Genomic DNA, 19,055 nt, shown 5'->3' with positions numbered 1-19,055 from the left:
TACTTTGAAGTCTAAGAATACTATTTAACAGGCTGTTAGTAACCACTGTTGTTTAGTAGAATATAGCATGAACTTTTTTTCTGTTGAAACAGTACAAATACCAGGAACGTGTCACTAGGGTTTTGGGATCCCAGGTTCCTTTGGAAAGAAGAGTAGAGGTATAAGACTAGTACGTATTCCCAAATATCAGTAATACATTAACTTTTGTTCTGCATAAAGAAAAAGCTTCTTTTGTCATAGTTAGTTCCAGATATTATCAGTTAGGTGAAGTGAGCATTTCTCCCGTCTCCCAAACTGGGGCTTCCCTTCCTAGTTTAAGGACGATCTATTTATTAATCTGTACTTGTTAAGTATTTTACATGATCATAGGTAGTTTTGTTTTACCTTACATTTCCAAATAGCAATATGTATATTATTCATAGATGGACCACTTATAATTAAATGTTGTTGATAATCACAGGCCTCGGTAAAAGTTCAGCTAAACACTATACATTTTTTAAATTTTTAATCAGTGTGTCAAATTTATAGTATATGATTTTTAAACATGTTTTTTTTTTAATTTTTCAGGAGGTCCTAGGTTATAAAATTGACCACCAGGTTTCTGTTTATATAGTAGCAGTATTAGAATACATTTCTGCAGACATTTTAAAGCTGGTGGGGAATTATGTACGAAATATACGGCATTATGAAATTACAAAACAAGATATTAAAGTGGCAATGTGTGCTGATAAGGTAGGATACTGATCTTCTGTATGTTTTGTTCTTAAATTTTTATTCTTGATTTACTGGATGCTAATATACTATTCAGTAAATAAAATTATATATTATGTGTTAGGGTATTATTTCCAGTAATCTAATAGCAACTCCTCAAAATATCACTTTATAGAAATAGAATATTATATATATATAGTATAAAACTGTGTTTATTTTATTAAATGTTTTATTTATTTTGAGAGAGAGAGAGAGTGCCTGTGAGCAGGGGAGGGGCAGAGAGAGAGGGAGAAAGAGAATTTCATGCAGACTCTGCACTATTAGTTAGCATAGAGCCCGACCCGAGGCTCCATCTCACAGACCATGAGATCATGACCTGAACCAAAATCAAGAGTCAGATGCTTAACTGACTGAGCCACCCAGCTGCCTCTGAACTGTGTTTAAACATGTCATGCAGTTTTTCTTTTATGTATTCCTGCAAGTAGAGTTAATAATAGTAATAATCTCTTATTAGTGAAATTCTTTAATTATTTAGGTTGTAATACGTAGAAGATGATGAATTTTGAAAACAAGATTTGAAAATGTAAAAATACTAAACTCTTGAGAGCTTTATTTCATACCTAACTATCTTTAGATACTATTTCTATGGTTTTCTTATAATAATATTGAGAGCAAACATTATTGGGGCACCTGGGTAGCTCAGTCAATTAGGTGTCCAACTTTTGATCTCAGGGTCATGAGTTCAAGTCCTGAGTCTTGACTTGACTTGACTTTAGGCGCCTACTAAAAATAAAAAGAGCAAACATTATTGAAAGTTAAGCATATATGTAATTTATTTCATTTGGTCTACCCCCTCTAAGGTAGATGCTCTTCTAAATGGGAAACTGAAGTTTAGAGAGATAAGGAAGTGGACCCAGAATTTTCTGAGAAGTTTCAAAGCCAGGACTCAAACTGTAGATCTCAGTCTGAAGCTCTTAGTTATTGCTCTAGACTGCCTCAATGTTTTCATTTTATGAAAATGACTTTGCAGAATAGAAAATATTTTCAGATGAAGCATTTCATTCGATTGTTTCCTCACTATACTCTTATTGGTTTGGAATATTCTAATTACTAAATCCACTTAATTATGTTCTAGTGTTTATTTTTTCCTTTTAGAGGGCTCCTGGGTGCCTCAGTCAGTTAAGTGTCTGACTTTGGCTCAGGTCATGATCATTTGTGGGTTTGAGCCCCAGGTCTGGCTCTGTACATCTCAGAGCCTGAAGCCTGCTTCAGATTCTTTGTCTCCCTCTGTCTCTGCCCCTTTCCTGCGCTCTCTCTCTCTCTCTCTCTCTCTCGAATAAATAAACATTAAAATAATTTTTTAATTAAAAACCATGAATGTGAACATGGAGAGTAAAATTCACCTGATCTGAGGAAGGGTTTCAAATGTATTGATAGTTTTAAATGAGTAATTATTTTGTTTTGTTTTTTTAATGTTTTTATTTCTGAGAGAGAGAGAAAGAGAGAGAGAGACAGTGTGAGCAGGGGAGGGTCAGAGAGAGAGGGAGACACAGAATCTGAAACAGGCTCCAGGCTCTGAGCTAGTTGTCAGCACAAAGCCCGACGTGGGGCTCAAACCCACGAACTGTTAGATCATGACCTGAGCCGAAGTCGGATGCTTAACCGACTGAGCCACCCAGGTGCCCCAGTATTTGTTTTTTAAAATATCTTTCAGTGAATATGAAATATTTGGTACCTTTAAATAAATCAGATAAGTAAAATAGTTTTGAGGACATACTGTGAGCTTACCCAGAGAGGAGATGCAAAAGAAGAATACAACAAGGTTCCAGAGTTGATGGAGATTTACATTTGTGAAACAAGCAGAAAGTAATACAAGATAAAATATTTCATCATGTTGTAGGGATAATGATGTTGTCAATATTTATAGAAGGGGAAAGATGAGGTTTCACAAGAGTAATAATAGTAAGCTTCTTGGAAGAAGCAGAACTAGTTTTGATCAGTCTCCAACAAATGTGGTCAAGGAGGCCAATTAGCAGACTGTGAATTATTCAGATATGGGGCAGTGAGGCCCTGGAGTGAGTGGTGATGACAAGGATATGAAACAGAGGAAACTAAGAAAAGTCCAACACAGGATTTGGGAACAAATTTGAACTAATAGGTTAACATAAGAGACAGACAGAAAGATAGCAGTATTAATAGAGAGCTTGGGGGAGGCAGTTTGTGATATTAGATGTTAAATTCTGTTTTAGAGAAAATATGCAGGGAGCAGTGGCAATATAGCTAAGGAGATTATTGTGTTTCTGCTTTTTATCACTTAACTGTATTCAAAAGCAACTTAGGGTGCTTACCTTTAATTATAGATTCATATTTCACTGTACTTATTTTTTAATATCTCTGACTATGTAGGTATTGATGGATATGTTTCATCAAGATGTAGAAGATATAAATATATTATCTTTAACTGATGAAGAGCCTTCCACCTCAGGAGAGCAAACTTATTATGATTTGGTAAAAGCATTTATGGCAGAAATTCGACAGTACATAAGGGAACTAAATTTAATTATAAAAGTTTTTAGAGAGCCTTTTGTCTCCAATTCGAAATTATTTTCCGCTAATGTAAGTACTGTTTTATACACATATATCATTGCATGTGTTGTTAATTTTATGTGATCCCTCATGTAGTTTATGATTGCTGATTTGTCACAATTTTTTCAGTTGTGCAATTTAATTCATAGTGACTATGCTCTCAGAGTTGCTACAAAAGTTTCAATAAATTCAACATCCAAAATTAAAAGACTAAATCTAAACTAGACTGAACTGTAAGTGCGAGTGAATCCACAGTCTTCCATGTACTCCAAGTAATAAAGCCTCTTGTTAAGGTGGAAGAGTTTTTTGTTGATTTTGACTCAGTTGAGTCATTCAGCTAACACTTCCTCAGTGCTGCCTGTATATATTGTTTGACACCATATAGAACTTGGCAGTGGGGATTCAGAGATGAGTAGGAAGCAATTCCTTTTCTCAAATTGAGTCTAGTCCAGATGGAAATGTAAACTTGATGTTAAAATGCAACACAGTATGGTAAATACCATAATAGAAGTGTGACGACAATATTTTGGGGAGCAAAGAGAGGGAGCCAGTAACATTGAAAATTAGAGAAGGAATTACTGGTCTTACAGTAGTGATCAAACCAACCTAATTAAATCCTGGGGAAATGCTGAACGCTGAGAACAGTTGAGATTGTCTAAAGAGGTTGCATCTGTAGATCGTCTAAGGCAGAACTCTAGGCATGGGTGACTGGTAGAAAGGCAGTGCTCACTACAGGAGCTGAGGCTGGGGCTCAAGTTATGGCAGTGAGTGAACGTTAAAAGTTATAGAAGTAGTTTATGAGTTGCACAGATCTTTAAATATAGTAAAAAAAAAAAAAAGACACTGAATTGTTCACTTTAAATGGATAAATTACATGGTATGTTGATTTACCTTAATAAAGTTGTTTTTTAAAATAAAGGAGTAAAGAATTGCTAAAGATTTCTTAGGACACAAAAATCAAGAACCGTAAAATAAAAAATAAAATTAATGAATTGGATTTCATTAAAATGAAAACTTTTGCTCTTCTAAAGACATTGTCACAGAAATAAAAAGGTAAGCCACAGATTGGTAGAACCTGTTTGAAATACATATATCTAATAAAAGACTTGAACCCAGAATGTATAAAGGACTTCTACAATTCAATAATTAGAGTAACAGCCTAACAATTTTAAGCGGGCAGAAAATTTACACATTTTATAAAAGAAGCTATTCCAGTGACCAAAAAGCACATTGAAAGATGCTCAACATATGTAGCCCTTAGGGAAATGTACGTTAAGACCACAATGAGATACTACTACAGACTCATTAGAATGGCTGTTATGAAAAACAGTGACATTACTAAATGTTGAAAAGAGCGTGAAGCAACTGCTTGTGGGAATGTAAAATTCCCTCATTGCTTGTAAGAATGTAATCTGCTGCAAATACCTGGGAAAAGAGGTTGGCCATTGGTGTAACATTATACATAAACTAGCCATACTACCTGCAATTCCCCTCCTAGGTTTTTACCCCTGAAGAAATGAAAACATGTCCACACAAAACTTGTTCATGAATGTTCATAGCAGCTTTATTTGTAATGGTCCCAAACTGGAAACAACCCAAATATCCATCACAGGTAAATGGATATACAAATTGTGGTATAGTCCATACAGTGGAATACTACTCAAAAGGAATGAAGTAGTTATATGAACAACAACATGGATCCATCTCAAAAGCGTGACCTTAGAAACTAGACGAATAAGATTATATATGATTCCATTTGTTTAATATTGTAGAATTCTAATCTGTAGTGACAGAAGGCAGATCACTGGTTTCCTGAGGGCAGTAGTGGTGATTAATGGGGATTGAGCATAAGGAAACTCCTCAAGGTAATAAAAGTGTTTTATATCCTGACAGTGGTGATAGTTACAAGAGTAGATAATATCATAAAATCTCATCTAAAAGTATATCAAAATAGGTATTTCTCATTGGATATGAATCATACTTCAAAGTTGATTTGACAAAAAATACATAATAATAAAGGTACTCAAATTTAAAAAGTAACTGAACCAATGCAAATGAGTATTTGTTTTTCAATTACCACATTGTTCTAAAAGTTAAGATTGATAGTATTCAGTGTTGTATGTAAGGGTTTGACCTAACTGTTCCTCCCATACACTACTTGTGGGAGGGTAAACCAGTGGACTTTTTAAAAGAAAATATCCATTGACATTTTAAGTGTGTAACCCCATGACAGAAGCCTGTCCAGGAATCTAACCTACAGAACATCTTAAGTCACCAAGTGTTGTATTGAGCATTCTTGTGTGCATGTCTGTTTGTAACAAAAATGAGATAACAGAGGAGTAGAATGAAGCAATGAAGTAAAAGGGGACTGTGTGGACTCATGGATATTTTTTGTCACTACTGGTAGAACAAGAGCTGGGCATGCCAATGAGAAAGCCCAGGCAAGAGAAGCGCTGAGGCAGTTGGGAGGCTTGTGTGAGCACTTCTGCCCCACACCGAAGTCGGGTGGCTGTCTTGAAGGAAAGCACTGTATGACTGAATTGCTACCTGAACCAGCCATTTTCTTCAGGAAGCACTACTTTTACCTGAAAGAACGACTGACAGGCCTGTGGTTATGTAGACTTGTGTATTTGGCAGACATTTCTCAAAAATGAATGAAGCAGGGGAATAAAAGGAACAAACCTGTTACTTCAAGGAACGTGGCAGTGTTTGTTGACAGTGATAAAATTTGAGCTTTCAAATGAAATCAAATTTTGGAAAATTTGTATCTACTCCCAAGATCGGTGGCGATACTAATAGGCTTGGTCTTTTAATATTCTATAGTTAAATGTGTTAACCCTTGGAAAATCTGCAAAATTCAGTGGACCAATGTTTTCCAAGTGACCAAATTCATAATGCTACAAAAACACACATGGGTAAAGGATCCATTCAAAGTTTAATATAGCCCGATGGATTTTGATGTAACAGTACAAAACTGATGAGGTTTCAACTTCGGCTTGCAACTAACCTTTAAGAAACTACCATTTGTTGAGTTTGGGCATAATATCATGAAAGGGTGTTCACTCCATTTATATGAAATGTCCAGAATTGACAAGTCCAGGGAGATGAAAAGTAGATTAGTGGTTGCCAGCCCCTGGGCAGGAAAGAAGAATGAAGGATGCTGCTAATGGACTTAGATAGACCTTCTCTTTGAGGTGATGAAGATATTCTGGAATTTTATAGTGGTGATCATTGAACAGCTCTGAATATGTGAAAACCATTGAATAGTGCAATTTAAAAGGGTGAATTTTATGGTGTGTGACTTCTGTCTCAATAAAGAATCTGTACTGAAAAAGAAAAGGATATCTACAATTATTTGAATAGACTATTAAAATAGTCTTCCCTTTTCCAACTACCTGTGTGAAGCTAGATTTTCTTTGTATGCTTTAACCAAAACAATGTATCGTAACAGATTAAATGCAGAAATATATATGAAAATCTAGCTACCTTCTATTAAGTCTATTAGAGACTTGCAAAAATGTAAAAAAGTGCCAATCTTCTCACTAAGTTTTTTGTTTTAAGGAAATACAGTTTTCAAAATAGTGTTTTGAAGAAATATATTTGCAAATTGTACGTCTTTGCAAAAAGAATTCTTGAATTGTCTTTTACTTATACTTGTAAATTGTTAGAATTTCTCACCATTTTTGCCATGTTAAATTTTGTGATTATAAAATGACTTATTGGCTCAAAATTTATTTTTTATTCTACAGCCTAACTGAATTAATATGTTTTTCCTCCCAACAGGATGTAGAAAACATATTTAGTCGTATAGTAGATATACATGAACTTAGTGTAAAGTTACTGGGCCATATAGAAGATACTGTGGAAATGACTGATGAAGGTAGCCCCCATCCCTTAGTAGGAAGCTGCTTCGAAGACTTAGCGGAGGTAAGTACTTTAATTATACACCCCCCAAAAAAGTCCATATAAAAGCCCTACATTGCATTAAAATTGGAGTCTTAATTCATGTTTCCAGCTAAAATCATAGATATTAAATGCTGACTACTCAGCTACATTGCCTGTTCCTCATAGGGTCATTGTCAACATTTGTTTCTATTGTCATGAAACACAAAAAAGTAGTCTATTAACCATTATGAAAAAGCAGATCGAGGAGAGGCATTTACAGCTGACACTCAAATCATCTGTCTTACATAGCAAAGCTAAGAACAGTCCATGAATGCCCTGTCAATGAAGAAGCCATGGAACTTGGATATGAGGTTAGACTACTGTGTTATGGTCTAAATTCTGCTTCTTATTAGTTGTATGTGACTATGGGCAATTTATCTCAAATCTTTAAGCCTCCAAATCTATATATCCAATATACAGGGCTCAGGATTTTTGTGAAAATTAAAGTAACCTACCTAAAATATTTAGCTAACCGCCTTCACACAGTAAGCTATTCCGTATGTAATAACTGTACATTATAATTTGGAATAGGAGGAGTGAAAATAGGAAAATCATGTCTAGGATTCAAATGTTGTGGGGGTGAGAAAATAGTAACCCTCTCCTTGGGTATTCAAATGCTACAATATATGAGTTAGTCCTAATAAGTTCGTATTGGTCACTCTGAGATTTCTAGATCTTACTTTGTTCTTACTCTAAAATCCACGAACACAGGGTTGAGTTTGTAAAACAAAAAGTTTAAGATTTTCAGGCAAAATAGTATGATAAGCTTAAGTTTCACTAACAGCCCCTCCACTTTTGCTTCAAACATATAGAAGTCATAAAGTATATATTTTTTAAAAACGAATATATATACGGGGTGCCCAGTGGCTCAGTCAGTTGAGTATCTGACTCTTGATTTCAGCTCACATCACAATCCCAGGATCATTGGATCGAGCCTCGTGTTGGGCTCCACACTGAGTGTGTGGACCCTGCTTCAGATTCTCTCCCTTGGTCCCTCCCACTCTGTTCCTCTCCCCTACTTGTGTGTGTGCTCTCCTCCCTCCCTGTCTCTGTCTCTCTCTCTGTCTCTCTCTTTCAAATAAATAAAAAGGATTTTTTTTTAAGTTAAAAAGAAGGAATATATATAACTGGACTCAAAAATAAGATCAGAAAGAGAGTAGACATTCAAGGTGATGAGCGCTGGTAGCCGGGTTTTCAGCTATTAAGGATAATGAAGATTAAATGTGCTCCATGAAAGTGAGCAAGACTTCTTGTTTCGAGACCCTGATTGTAAGAGGATGCCAGAGAACCTGTCAACTTCCTGCCTGCAAAGTTTTATAGAAAGTTGTAGACTTGAGGTGGGGGAATAGAAACACTAACTTATAACAAATATGCTTTAAAACTTAACAAATTATCCCACAATATTAAGCCAATATGATTATAGAGCCTGAGACCCAAAAATCACAGAACAGGTTCTGGTCTGAAAGAGTGATCATAAAGAGATGGGAGAGAAAAAAAGGAAACCAAAAATTAGAAGCCTCCCCCTAAGAAATCTCTAATACAGAAGTCCAAAGTACAAGACAAATAATAATGCTTAGTGTGATAGCTAACAAAGTCAACCATTAGGAAAAAAATTCATTCCAGATGAAATTAATTTTGTACAATAGACATATGAAGACTTTAAAAGAAGTTTAGGATGCTCAAAGAGATAAATGAAGAAATATGACCCATTTATAAAGAAGACATTGTGAAACAAAAATAAGTGGAGAGAAAATAAGAACAGGTAGGTATCAAAAGAAACAATTAGGGGCTCCCAGGTGGCTCAGTCAGTTAAATGTCCTACTCCTGATCTCAGCTCAGGTCTTGATCTCAGAGTCATGAGTTCAAGTCCTGCTTTTTGGCTCTGTGCTGGGTGTGTAGCCTACTTAAAAAAAGGGGGGGGGGGTGATGGTGTGCCTGGGTGGCTCAGTCCGTTAAGCATCTGCTTTGTCTCAGGTCATGATTTCATGGTGTGTGAGTTTGAGCCCCACATCAGGCTCTCTGCTGTCAGCACAGAGCCCACTTCAGATCCTCTATCCCCCCACCCTCTTACCCCATCTACCCTTCCCCTGCTCACACACATGCTCTCTCTCAAAAACAAAAATTTTTTTTAAAATCCCCTTAAAAAAAGCAATTGGGGAGCACCTGGGTGGCTCAGTTGGTTAAGCATACGACTTCGGCTCAGGTCATGATCTCGTGGTTCGAGGGTTTGAGCCCCACATCAGGCTCTGTGCTGACAGCTAGCTCAGAGCCTGGAGCCTGTTTCAGATTCTGTGTCTCCCTCTCTCCTGACCCTCCCCTGCTCACGCTGTCTCTCTCTTTCTCAGAAATAAATAAAAGATTAAAAAAAAAAAAAGCAATTGGGGATATTGGGAATAAAATGTAAATAAAAACTCACTGTGTAGACAACATTTGCTAGACCTAGTTCAAAGAGAAGACTTATGAATTGGAAGAAGGAATTGAGGAATTCATTGAAAATGTAACGCACAGAAACCACGATTAGAATATGAAAGAATAGCTAAGAGTAATGAAGGCTACACTGAAAGGTTTTAATATCTAATAGGAGTTTCAGATAAAGAGTGCTGGAGAAGAAATCTTTAAAGAGGTAAAAATTGAGCATTTTCCAGAAATGAAGACATGAGTTCCCAGATCATAAATAAGTTCCAAATAGTGGGCAGGATAGATAAAACATTTAAGCCAAATAAAACACATAAGCCAAAAATATTATACATCAAGGATACTACAGATCAAGGATAAGAGAAAATCTTAAAAGCTATATAAGAGAGAAAAGAGTATTACTTGAAAAGGAACTATAATTAGAATGACAGAAGGCTTCTCTTTAACAATAGAGGCTAACAGTCAGTTGAGGAATATCTTCAAATACTCAGGGAAAATAGAATTTTCTGCCCAACTAAACTTGTATTCAAGAGTGAGTTCAAAATTTAAAATAAGGAAGCTTGCAGAAACAAATATGAGAGATCTTCACGACCTTAGAATAAGCAAATATTTTTTAAATAAGACACCAACACCATAAAAGAAAAGATTGATAAGCTGGGTTTCATTAAGTGTAAGAACATCTGTTGTCAGCAGGGGTGCCTGGTTGGTACAGTCAGTTAAGCATCTGACTTTAGATTTTGGCTCAGGTCATGATCTCATGTTCATGGGTTTGAGCCCTGCATCAGGCTCTGCACTGACAGTGCACTGACTTGGGATTCTCTGTCTCCCTCTCTTCCTGCCCCTTCCTCCCTGCTTGCATGCATGTGCACACGCACGCTGTGTCTCTCTCTCTCAAAAATAAGTCAGCATTTATTTTAAAAAACTGATTATCAATATGCAAAGAAAAAAATTTCTTTCTTAGCTCATTTCATACCACAAGTTCTCAATAGATTCAAAACCTTAAAAACGAAAGCAAATTTTTTAAGTTTGGAAGAGAGGGGCACCTGGGTGGCTCAGTTAAGCATCTGATTCTTGATTTCAACTCAAGGTTGTGATCTCACAGTTCATGAGATCAAGCCCTACATTGGGCTCAGAGCTGACAGCACAGAGCCTGCTTGGGATTCTGTCTCTGTCTCTCTCTCTCTCTGCCCCTCCCCCACTCACACATTTTCCTCTTTCTCTCTCGAAATAAACTTTTAAAAAATTCATAAGAGAACATAGGAGAATATGTTTATGACTTTGAGATAGAAAAGATTTCTTAAAGAACCTAGAGAGTGCAAACCATAAAAGAGTAAAATTTTAAAACTTCTATTCATAAAAAGACACTATAAAATTACAAGAATATGAAAGAATGATGAACTTTTTGCCTCACACCGTATATAAACATAAAATGGACCTAATGTAAGAGCTAAAATTATAAAACTCTTAGAAGAGAACATGGCTAAATCACAACCTTGGCTTTCTCAAAGGATTCTTAGATGTGACAACCAAAGCATGAGCTACAAAACAAAAAATACATAATCTGAACTTGGGTGGTAATGGGAGGGAGCAAGGTATGATTCTACAAGGGCAATAAGAGAGATCCCTGTAGTGGTGGAAATGTTCTGTACTTTACTACGTCGGTTTTAACGGCCAAGTTATGGTATTGCACTCTATTGTACTATTGCAAAATGTTACCATTGTGGGAAACTGGGTAGGGTGCACACAGGATCTTTCTGTATTATTTCTCACAACTGTATGTGAATCTAAATTATCTCAAAAAAAATGTATATTCAATAGAATGTGAAAGAATTTATAATAAGTGAATGGAAGAAATTACATTAATCCAAATGGTCTTGGACACAAGTTTGAATGTAAAGTGCAAATTGCAGAAGATAAATACATTATGATATTTATATAGTTTTAAAGCATATAAATTGCCTTATTTCTTGATATATATGTAATTATGATATAAAAACATACATGGAAATAATTTCCTGTGGGGATCAGCAGGGGAGGAAGACAAGTTTATGAAAGGAGGATCAGTTAAAAAAAGAAACTGTCTTATTTCTTTTTTTTTAAAAAGCTGAAACAAGTATTATAAAATGTTGAAATTTTTGGAGCTAAATGGTAAATAAATTTACATTAGTTGTTCTAATATACTTTACTGTATGTTTAGAATATTTTATTCTACATTTTTAACCATTAACATACAATTATGTATAGTGATCATTTTTTTTGGTGAATCTTGTATTGAATTTTAACCAGTAAACTAATAAGAAAATCATGTATTAACTTATATAAGGATTCTTAGAGGTTCTAAGAGTTCTACAAATTTATTCTCAAAGATAAAACTGTGTGAGAGGTTGGATTCCCAGTTGTTGATTTTTTTCCTCTTTTGAGATTAGCTGGTTAAATTATAATACTGGGTTCTCTTTATTCAGTACTTTATATGTTTGTGCACTGTTGGTAAACATTTTGCATATGTTATCATTTAGTTCCTAAAACAACCCCTTGAGAATGGGTATTATCCACAGTTTCCAGTGAAGAAACTGGCTTTGATTATCAGAGCTCACACAGCTAATAAGTAGTACAATCAGAATTGGAATCTGAGTCTCTGTGACTCTAAAGTTAGGATTTTAAGCCACTTCACTTACAGCCTTTGCATTATGTATATAGTTGTCATAAAAATTCTGTAGTACGTTAGAGTTTATTCAAAGAGGAGGAGGGCAAACATTATTTCCTGTACAAGATAATTTCTGGAGTTCGAGAGACCCAAGGTAAAAGCATCAAATCACATTTTTATTCCTCTCTCCCATTTACTTTGTCCATACCTGACTCCTTCTTTTTGTTATTGCTGAAACCTTACTGTCCATTCTTGTAAAACCTAGAGTGGACTTCAAGTTCCAGTTTATATTATTATAGAAATTTTTAGTTGGGAAAGTAGTTGAAAGAGCTGAAATTGGGAAATGAATTAGGAGCCAGTTCAAGGAATTCAGGATGACTTAGAACTTTATAAGCCATATTGTGTTTCACAAAGATTAGAACTCCGATCTCCTGATTTCTGATCTTAATATTGTCATTATTCAATCTTAAAAAAAATCTAAGAAACATTGAGGGTAATTAACACAAACATTTGTTCTGTCCTCTTCTGTACTTCTCCACTAGATGTCCTCCTCCTCTTTCTAGAATTATCCTTCCTAGAAGGGAGCTCTTGCTAGAATCTAGAGTACAGTTTTCATAATAGTGTTGTTTTTTTTTTTTTTTTTAACCTGGAATAGAGCATAGGATGGCCCCTGCTAAAATCAGGACACCTATTATCTTGTTCCTCAGGAATCATCAAAACCAATAAATTACAACCTAACCATTAAAATTGTTTAGTCTATTAATGATTGATGATAGAACTTTTGGCAGTTTGGATTAAACTCTTGTTTAATTGCTTGTGAAGATCATAACAAGGAATATTAGATGATATAAACTGTTACCTCTGCCTTACAGAATGTGAAAGTAAAAGTGTACCACTAAGAAATAACCTTGAGAAAATAAATGTTGAGCACCCGTATTCTAAAGGTTTATTATACTTTATTTCATTATAGATATCTATATTTTTTGTTGTTCAGGTTAAACTTTGTTTTCTGGAACCAAAAGTCTGCCCATTCTTATGACTATTTTTGTTGATAATGCTATATACTAGGCTCTTTTGATGGGAAGTATCATAAAATACAAGGATGCCATTATTCATCAGAAAGAGCTGATTTACTTACTCTCTTACTGCAGAATATTAAACTTATCCTATTTAAATTATAATTAAAAGCCATGTAATTTTATTTAGAGGCTTTAAGAGAAGTACCTAATTGTGCTAGCTTAGGTGTACCTATAATTTAATCTGTCTGTATTTCTGGCGGTAGGTTATTTATGTTTTACCTTGGAGAAAGTTTATGTTTTACCTTCTTTATTTTTTAAGGAACTGGCATTTGATCCGTATGAATCATATGCTCGAGATATTTTACGGCCTGGTTTTCATGATCGTTTCCTTAGTCAGTTATCAAAGCCAGGAGCAGCGCTCTATTTACAGGTATAGTAATTTTTAAATCAAGATACATGAGGGGCGTCTGGGTGGCTCAGTCGGTTAAGTGTCCGACTTCAGCTCAGGTCATGCTCTCACAGTTGGTGGGTTCGAGCTCCGTGTCGGGCTGTGTGCTGACAGCCCAGAGCCTGGAGCCTGCTTCAGATTCTGTGTCTCCCTCTCTCTCTGACCCTCCCCTACTCACGCTGTCTCTCTCTCTCTCTCAGAAATAAATAAAAACATTAAAAAATTAAAAAAAAAACCTCAAGATACATGATGTCTGAAAAGTAATCTTAAAAAAATTAATCACTTTATTTTTTAGTCAATAGGCGAAGGTTTCAAAGAAGCTGTTCAGTATGTTTTACCCAGGCTACTTCTAGCCCCTGTTTACCACTGTCTACATTACTTTGAACTTTTGAAGGTAAGAAAACTCTTACTGCTATTTATAAAATATTCAAATGTGATACAATTTTTTTTTACCAGTTTATTTGTGAATTATTATGTGAGTACCCATGAACATTAGTCTGTACCTATTTTCTTTTTCTAGTTAGGAAGTAAACGTAGGGGCGCCTGGATGGTTTAGTTGGTTAAACATCTGACTTTTGATTTCTGCTCAGGTCATGATCTCACAGTCGTGAGATCAAGCCCCCTACTGGGCATGGAGGCTGCTTATGATTCTTTGTCTCCCTCTCCTCCCCTCTTTCTGTAAAAAAAAAAAAACAAAAGAAAAGAAAAAAAAGAAAAAGAAAAGCAAATGTAAGTGAATCTGCAAAAAATTGGCCTATTTTCTCTAGTTTTAGGAGTGAATTTTAAAGGAATCATCAGATATTTTTATCTTGTGCCCTTTTTGTTTACATGGCCAGTTATTTGGAAACAACCTTAGATTGATGCATCCGTAAAATCTAGTGAAAAGCAAACAGCTGCTGTATTTTTCATATAGATGGACTCTAGGCAGGTAAAAACTGACAGGAATACAAAATTACTAACTTAATTATCTGAATAAGACTAAGTGTATATAATTGAAGTTGAGGTTATCATGTATGTTTTCTCTTAAAAGAAAAAAATAGAATATTTAACACATGAAATCTCTACACCTTCCTTAGGTTTCATTGGTAATAAAAAGTACAAGATTAGCAAAATGATTGAGAGAAAACACATCTGGGTTTAATTTCAGCACACCATAATAACCATGTGTTTTTAGGTAAGATTAAATTGAGGACCAACAGAATAATAAGATTGTAGTTGATGTAATTTCATTTATAACAGTGTAGTGTTTACCATGACCATAAGCTTTACTTTAGATAATAAGAACACTAGCGACTTTAATCTGAAGGCTTGCATGGTTGGACTTTTGCTATGTGTTAAAATTCAACATTAAATTTTCTAATATTCCTTGATCTTTGTGTAGTAGACTAATTTGAAGATTAGTCTTCTTCCTTTTTCCCATTAATATCACAAATATTACAAAAATTGTAGCCCCAAATGCTTAAGTACAGGAGTTGTGCGAAAGGATTACAGATAAAAACTTAGAACTGAATGATGGAAAACTTAAGATCAAAAATTGAGAAATGTTAAAATTAAGAGATTATTTATCCTCCCTAAATAGTCTGGGTTTTTTTTAAATGCTACACAAAACAAATTGGAAAAGGCAAACATAAACTGTGCTACATCATACACTTTAAACACCCACTAGTGGCCTGAAACTCTTTGTAGAGAAGTCTGCTCTTCAGACACCTTCTGCAAACATTTTTTATGCATTTGTTAATGACTTTGGTTTGCTGTCTTTATGTTTGGGAGCTGGACAATATCAAACATGTTCATCTTTTTTTCATGTTTTGTATCTAGTTTACCTGCTATATGCTTCAGATCATTCATTCATTCATTTATTTATTTTAACATGTTTATTTCTTGAGAGAAAACAAGCAGAGAAGGAACAGAAAAGGGGAGAGAATCCCAAGCAGGCTCCACACTCAGCGAGGAGCCCGATGTGGGGCTCAATCTCCTTACCTGAGGCAAAATTAAAACTCTGATACTTAACCGACTGAGCTACCCAGGTGCCCCATCAGACCATTTTTTACACTGCCAATGATCTGATGTCTTAATCCCAGCAATAAGAGAAGAGTTAGAAAACAGCTTCTGTCATAAAAATAAGCCCAACAAAGGTCTGTCTAGCTGCCATTCCCTTGAATAGATTTCTAAATTTAGACCTTCTTATCCAGAAACCATGGGTTCAAAGCAGTGAGCTAAATGGTATTATAGCTGACTACAGATGTTAAATGTCTAAAGTTAAGCATAGGATAGTGTAAATCAAGAGCTATTGTAATAAAAAAAAACAACTACAATTGACAGCTGGCTGTTGTACTACTCCAATTTTAAATTTTAAATCAAACTGCTGTGAGGTGCATTTATAATTTTGGTAATTTTTTCTTTGATAAGAATAGAGAGATAGTCTTCAACGGTGTTTTATTTTTATAAATGCGCTATCCTAACATTTCTTAGGGTTGATATCCTTGTGTAAAGTTTCAGACTCCTTTCCATCCTTCAGATTTTTACTTGCTTTTACATTATTCTTGCATTTTCTGCCATTTTTCTTCCATTTCCTTTCCTTCTGGAACTCTAGTTACATGCATGTTGAACCACTGTATGTTGTCCCACAGATCTATAAGATTGTTCATTTTTCTTAAAACTTACTCTTTAGTCTTCAAGTTAGTAATTTTTATTTATCTGTCAATAAAACTGTTAGTTTATTTTTTTGCTTAGTCTAGAATTTCCATTTGGATTTTGTTCTACAGTTTCCACCAACTCCCTATCTGTCCACTTGGTAAGACCATGTTACCTTTCATTCTTTGAACATGATCATAAAAGCCCCTGTGAATGAAGTCTTTCTTAAGTCCAACATCAGGGTCCACTGGGTGTCAGTTTCTGTTAACTGACTTCTCTCCCTAAACGTGGGTCACATTTTCCCGTTGTTTGCTAGTTAACAACTCTGGATTCTATGGTGTTGAGGACTGGGTTTCTTGTGTTTGGATTGTTGGTTGTTTATTCTAGTAGACAGTTAACTTTCTTGGACTCTGCTGCAAATTTGTCTCTTCTGTGCTGTACAGCAGCTGATATTTGTTTACTTCCTAGGATTTCCATATGCTGCTTTTTTTTTAGCCTGATTCTCTTGGATCTCCCCTACACATGTATGATTTGGTAGTCAGATCAGTGTGTGGGCAGAGATCATGTTCAGATTTGGGGGCACAGTCTCTGTGGTTCCCTTACACTTGGAGATTTTGCCCTCAATTTCCAGCCATTCTCCCAACTTTAAACTGTATTGCCTGGCATGTGAAACCAGTAAGCCTTCAGGTTTCTGCTGCTTGAGCTGTACACATTTGGGGAATAAACTCTGTTTGTTTGTTTTTTTAATTTTCTAATGTTTATTTTTGAGAGAGAGAGAGAGCGTGAGCAAGAGCGAGCATGCAAGAGGGGAGGGGCAGAGAGAGAGGGAGACACAGAATCTGAAGCAGGCTCCAGGCTGGAGCTGTCAGCGCAGAGTCCGAGGCGGGGACTTGAATTCACAGACCATGAAGTCAGATGCTCAGCTGACTGAGCCACACAGGAGCCCCAAACTCAGTTTTTATAAAAGCCTCAGAACTCATTCTTTAGAGTTCTATCTTTCAAGAGTGACATTCCTCTTTGGTTTCTGCTTGCCTTTTTGCCAGGGTTTGGGGGGGGGGGGTGTTCTCATGTATTCAAAGTTTAGCAATCAGCCAAGTACTTGGGAAGAGTTTATTTTCAGATTTTGGGTTTCAACCCTTCTGCAGTTGGTTCATTTCTAGATTTCCCCCTAAATTTCCTCTTAAACTGTGCTGTCTTTGATTTCTAGCCTGTAGAGGCTCTTTTCCTTTCATTCTTCCCCACTATGTTGTCACGGGAGGTTGAAGAAAGCCTTAATCTCACAAATGTATATACTTGCTGGTTGTAGCTTTTCAAGAGTAATTGCTGCTGCTGGCTTATGCTCTCTTTGAGACGTTTTCCAGTGCCTATAAAGAGTTATTTTTATATTTTGTCCAGATTATATAGTTGTTATCTGTGGGAAGGTTCTCAAAACTTCTTTACTTCACTACCATTACTGGAAGTTCCTACATTTTTAGAACTTTTCCGCAGTATTTGTTAATGTCTGTGGTGTTTATAACAGTAAGAGGGGAAACAGTGAAGAGCTGCAACTTAGATTCCTCAAGTACACAATAGAGCTGCTAATGTTAAAATTAGAAAATATACTTTATTAAAATCAAAAATAGGAATACATGTATTCTATTTAAAATATATTTGAAATATTGGGCATGTTTAAAAATCACTTGTATTTATTTATTATTTTTTAGTTGCCCTTTCTTGTTCTTAAACCATCTTCTATCTTTTCCCTCACCTGTATTCTATGCTTGAGCTGATAGATTCTCAAACAGAAATGGTACACAAATCAAATGTAGCCAAACTTAGAGGGAATTCTAAAATTTTTTTGCAATTAACTATGATTATTTCAATCTGAAAACATAACAGTGACACTTAGAAACATCTTTCCCTTTATTTCCTTATTTGCTGTTGTATAATGACTTCAAATAAACATTGTGATATCCAATTTTTTCCTTTTGTTAACTAGAAATTCACCTCCCTTTTTCCTTTTCTTTAAAAAGCTAGTCTTGGCCTCACCATAGTGATTCTAAGTCAAAGTGAAAGGTGATTGGTAACATTCACCTTCATTTTGGCCTTTCAGTTATGTTGAAGTTTCTTTTCTTTTCTTTTCTTAAAAATGTAAGATCCATTCTTTCATTAAGAGCCTCTTTAGTTTAAAATGTTTTTAGAATTTCTAATATTTTATTATTTAACTTGGTTATTATCTTGTTAGTAGGTAATAGTAGATAATATTTTTATCTGTCTCTGTCATCTTTTGATCAGATATGCTGAAAATCTTTGTCACAGTTTAATTCCTTTCATAAATGAATTAAAGGTAGAAGGGGATGGATAAAACCCATTTAGCAAAATCTTAAGAACTGCTATATGCCAAATATGGATGAAGTATAGAAGTATTCATTATTTTATTTTTAAATATTTTGTAAATTTTTATAATAAAAAATTTAACTACTCATCTTAGTTTAAGAAACCCCAAATGTCTAATTATAAATTTTAGCTTGTATAAAATTTGTAAAAATTATATACTTTGAATCAATAATAAATTTTTTGTGTTCTCTTCTCTGGTTTGAATGAATTTTTAAAATCAATATTTGAATTGCCAGTAGACAAAGTGTTGCCATAAATACTTAAATGTGGCCATGTA

General features: G+C 35.1%; 1 protein-coding gene across 3 annotated transcripts in view; it reads left to right on the top strand.

The window, feature by feature from the left end:
* SOS1 (SOS Ras/Rac guanine nucleotide exchange factor 1) overlaps nucleotides 1–19,055 on the top strand; it is a 139,360-nt gene that overhangs the window by 69,063 nt on the left and 51,242 nt on the right. For 2 of the 3 annotated variants that reach the window (XM_039251254.1, XM_039251253.1), the window contains exons 4-8: nucleotides 568–732; nucleotides 3,118–3,327; nucleotides 7,081–7,224; nucleotides 13,640–13,750; nucleotides 14,064–14,162. In XM_039251254.1, coding sequence (XP_039107185.1) covers nucleotides 568–732; nucleotides 3,118–3,327; nucleotides 7,081–7,224; nucleotides 13,640–13,750; nucleotides 14,064–14,162 — 729 coding nt within the window. The remainder of the gene's footprint in view (nucleotides 1–567; nucleotides 733–3,117; nucleotides 3,328–7,080; nucleotides 7,225–13,639; nucleotides 13,751–14,063; nucleotides 14,163–19,055) is intronic. The other variant, XM_039251255.1, reaches the window with a different exon arrangement.

The sequence above is a fragment of the Hyaena hyaena genome, unplaced genomic scaffold (assembly GCF_003009895.1).
Source record: "Hyaena hyaena isolate Hyena2069 unplaced genomic scaffold, ASM300989v1 scaffold_388, whole genome shotgun sequence".
In the NCBI taxonomy this organism is placed as follows: domain Eukaryota; kingdom Metazoa; phylum Chordata; class Mammalia; order Carnivora; family Hyaenidae; genus Hyaena; species Hyaena hyaena.
This window is presented reverse-complemented; position numbering and strand designations above follow the sequence as displayed.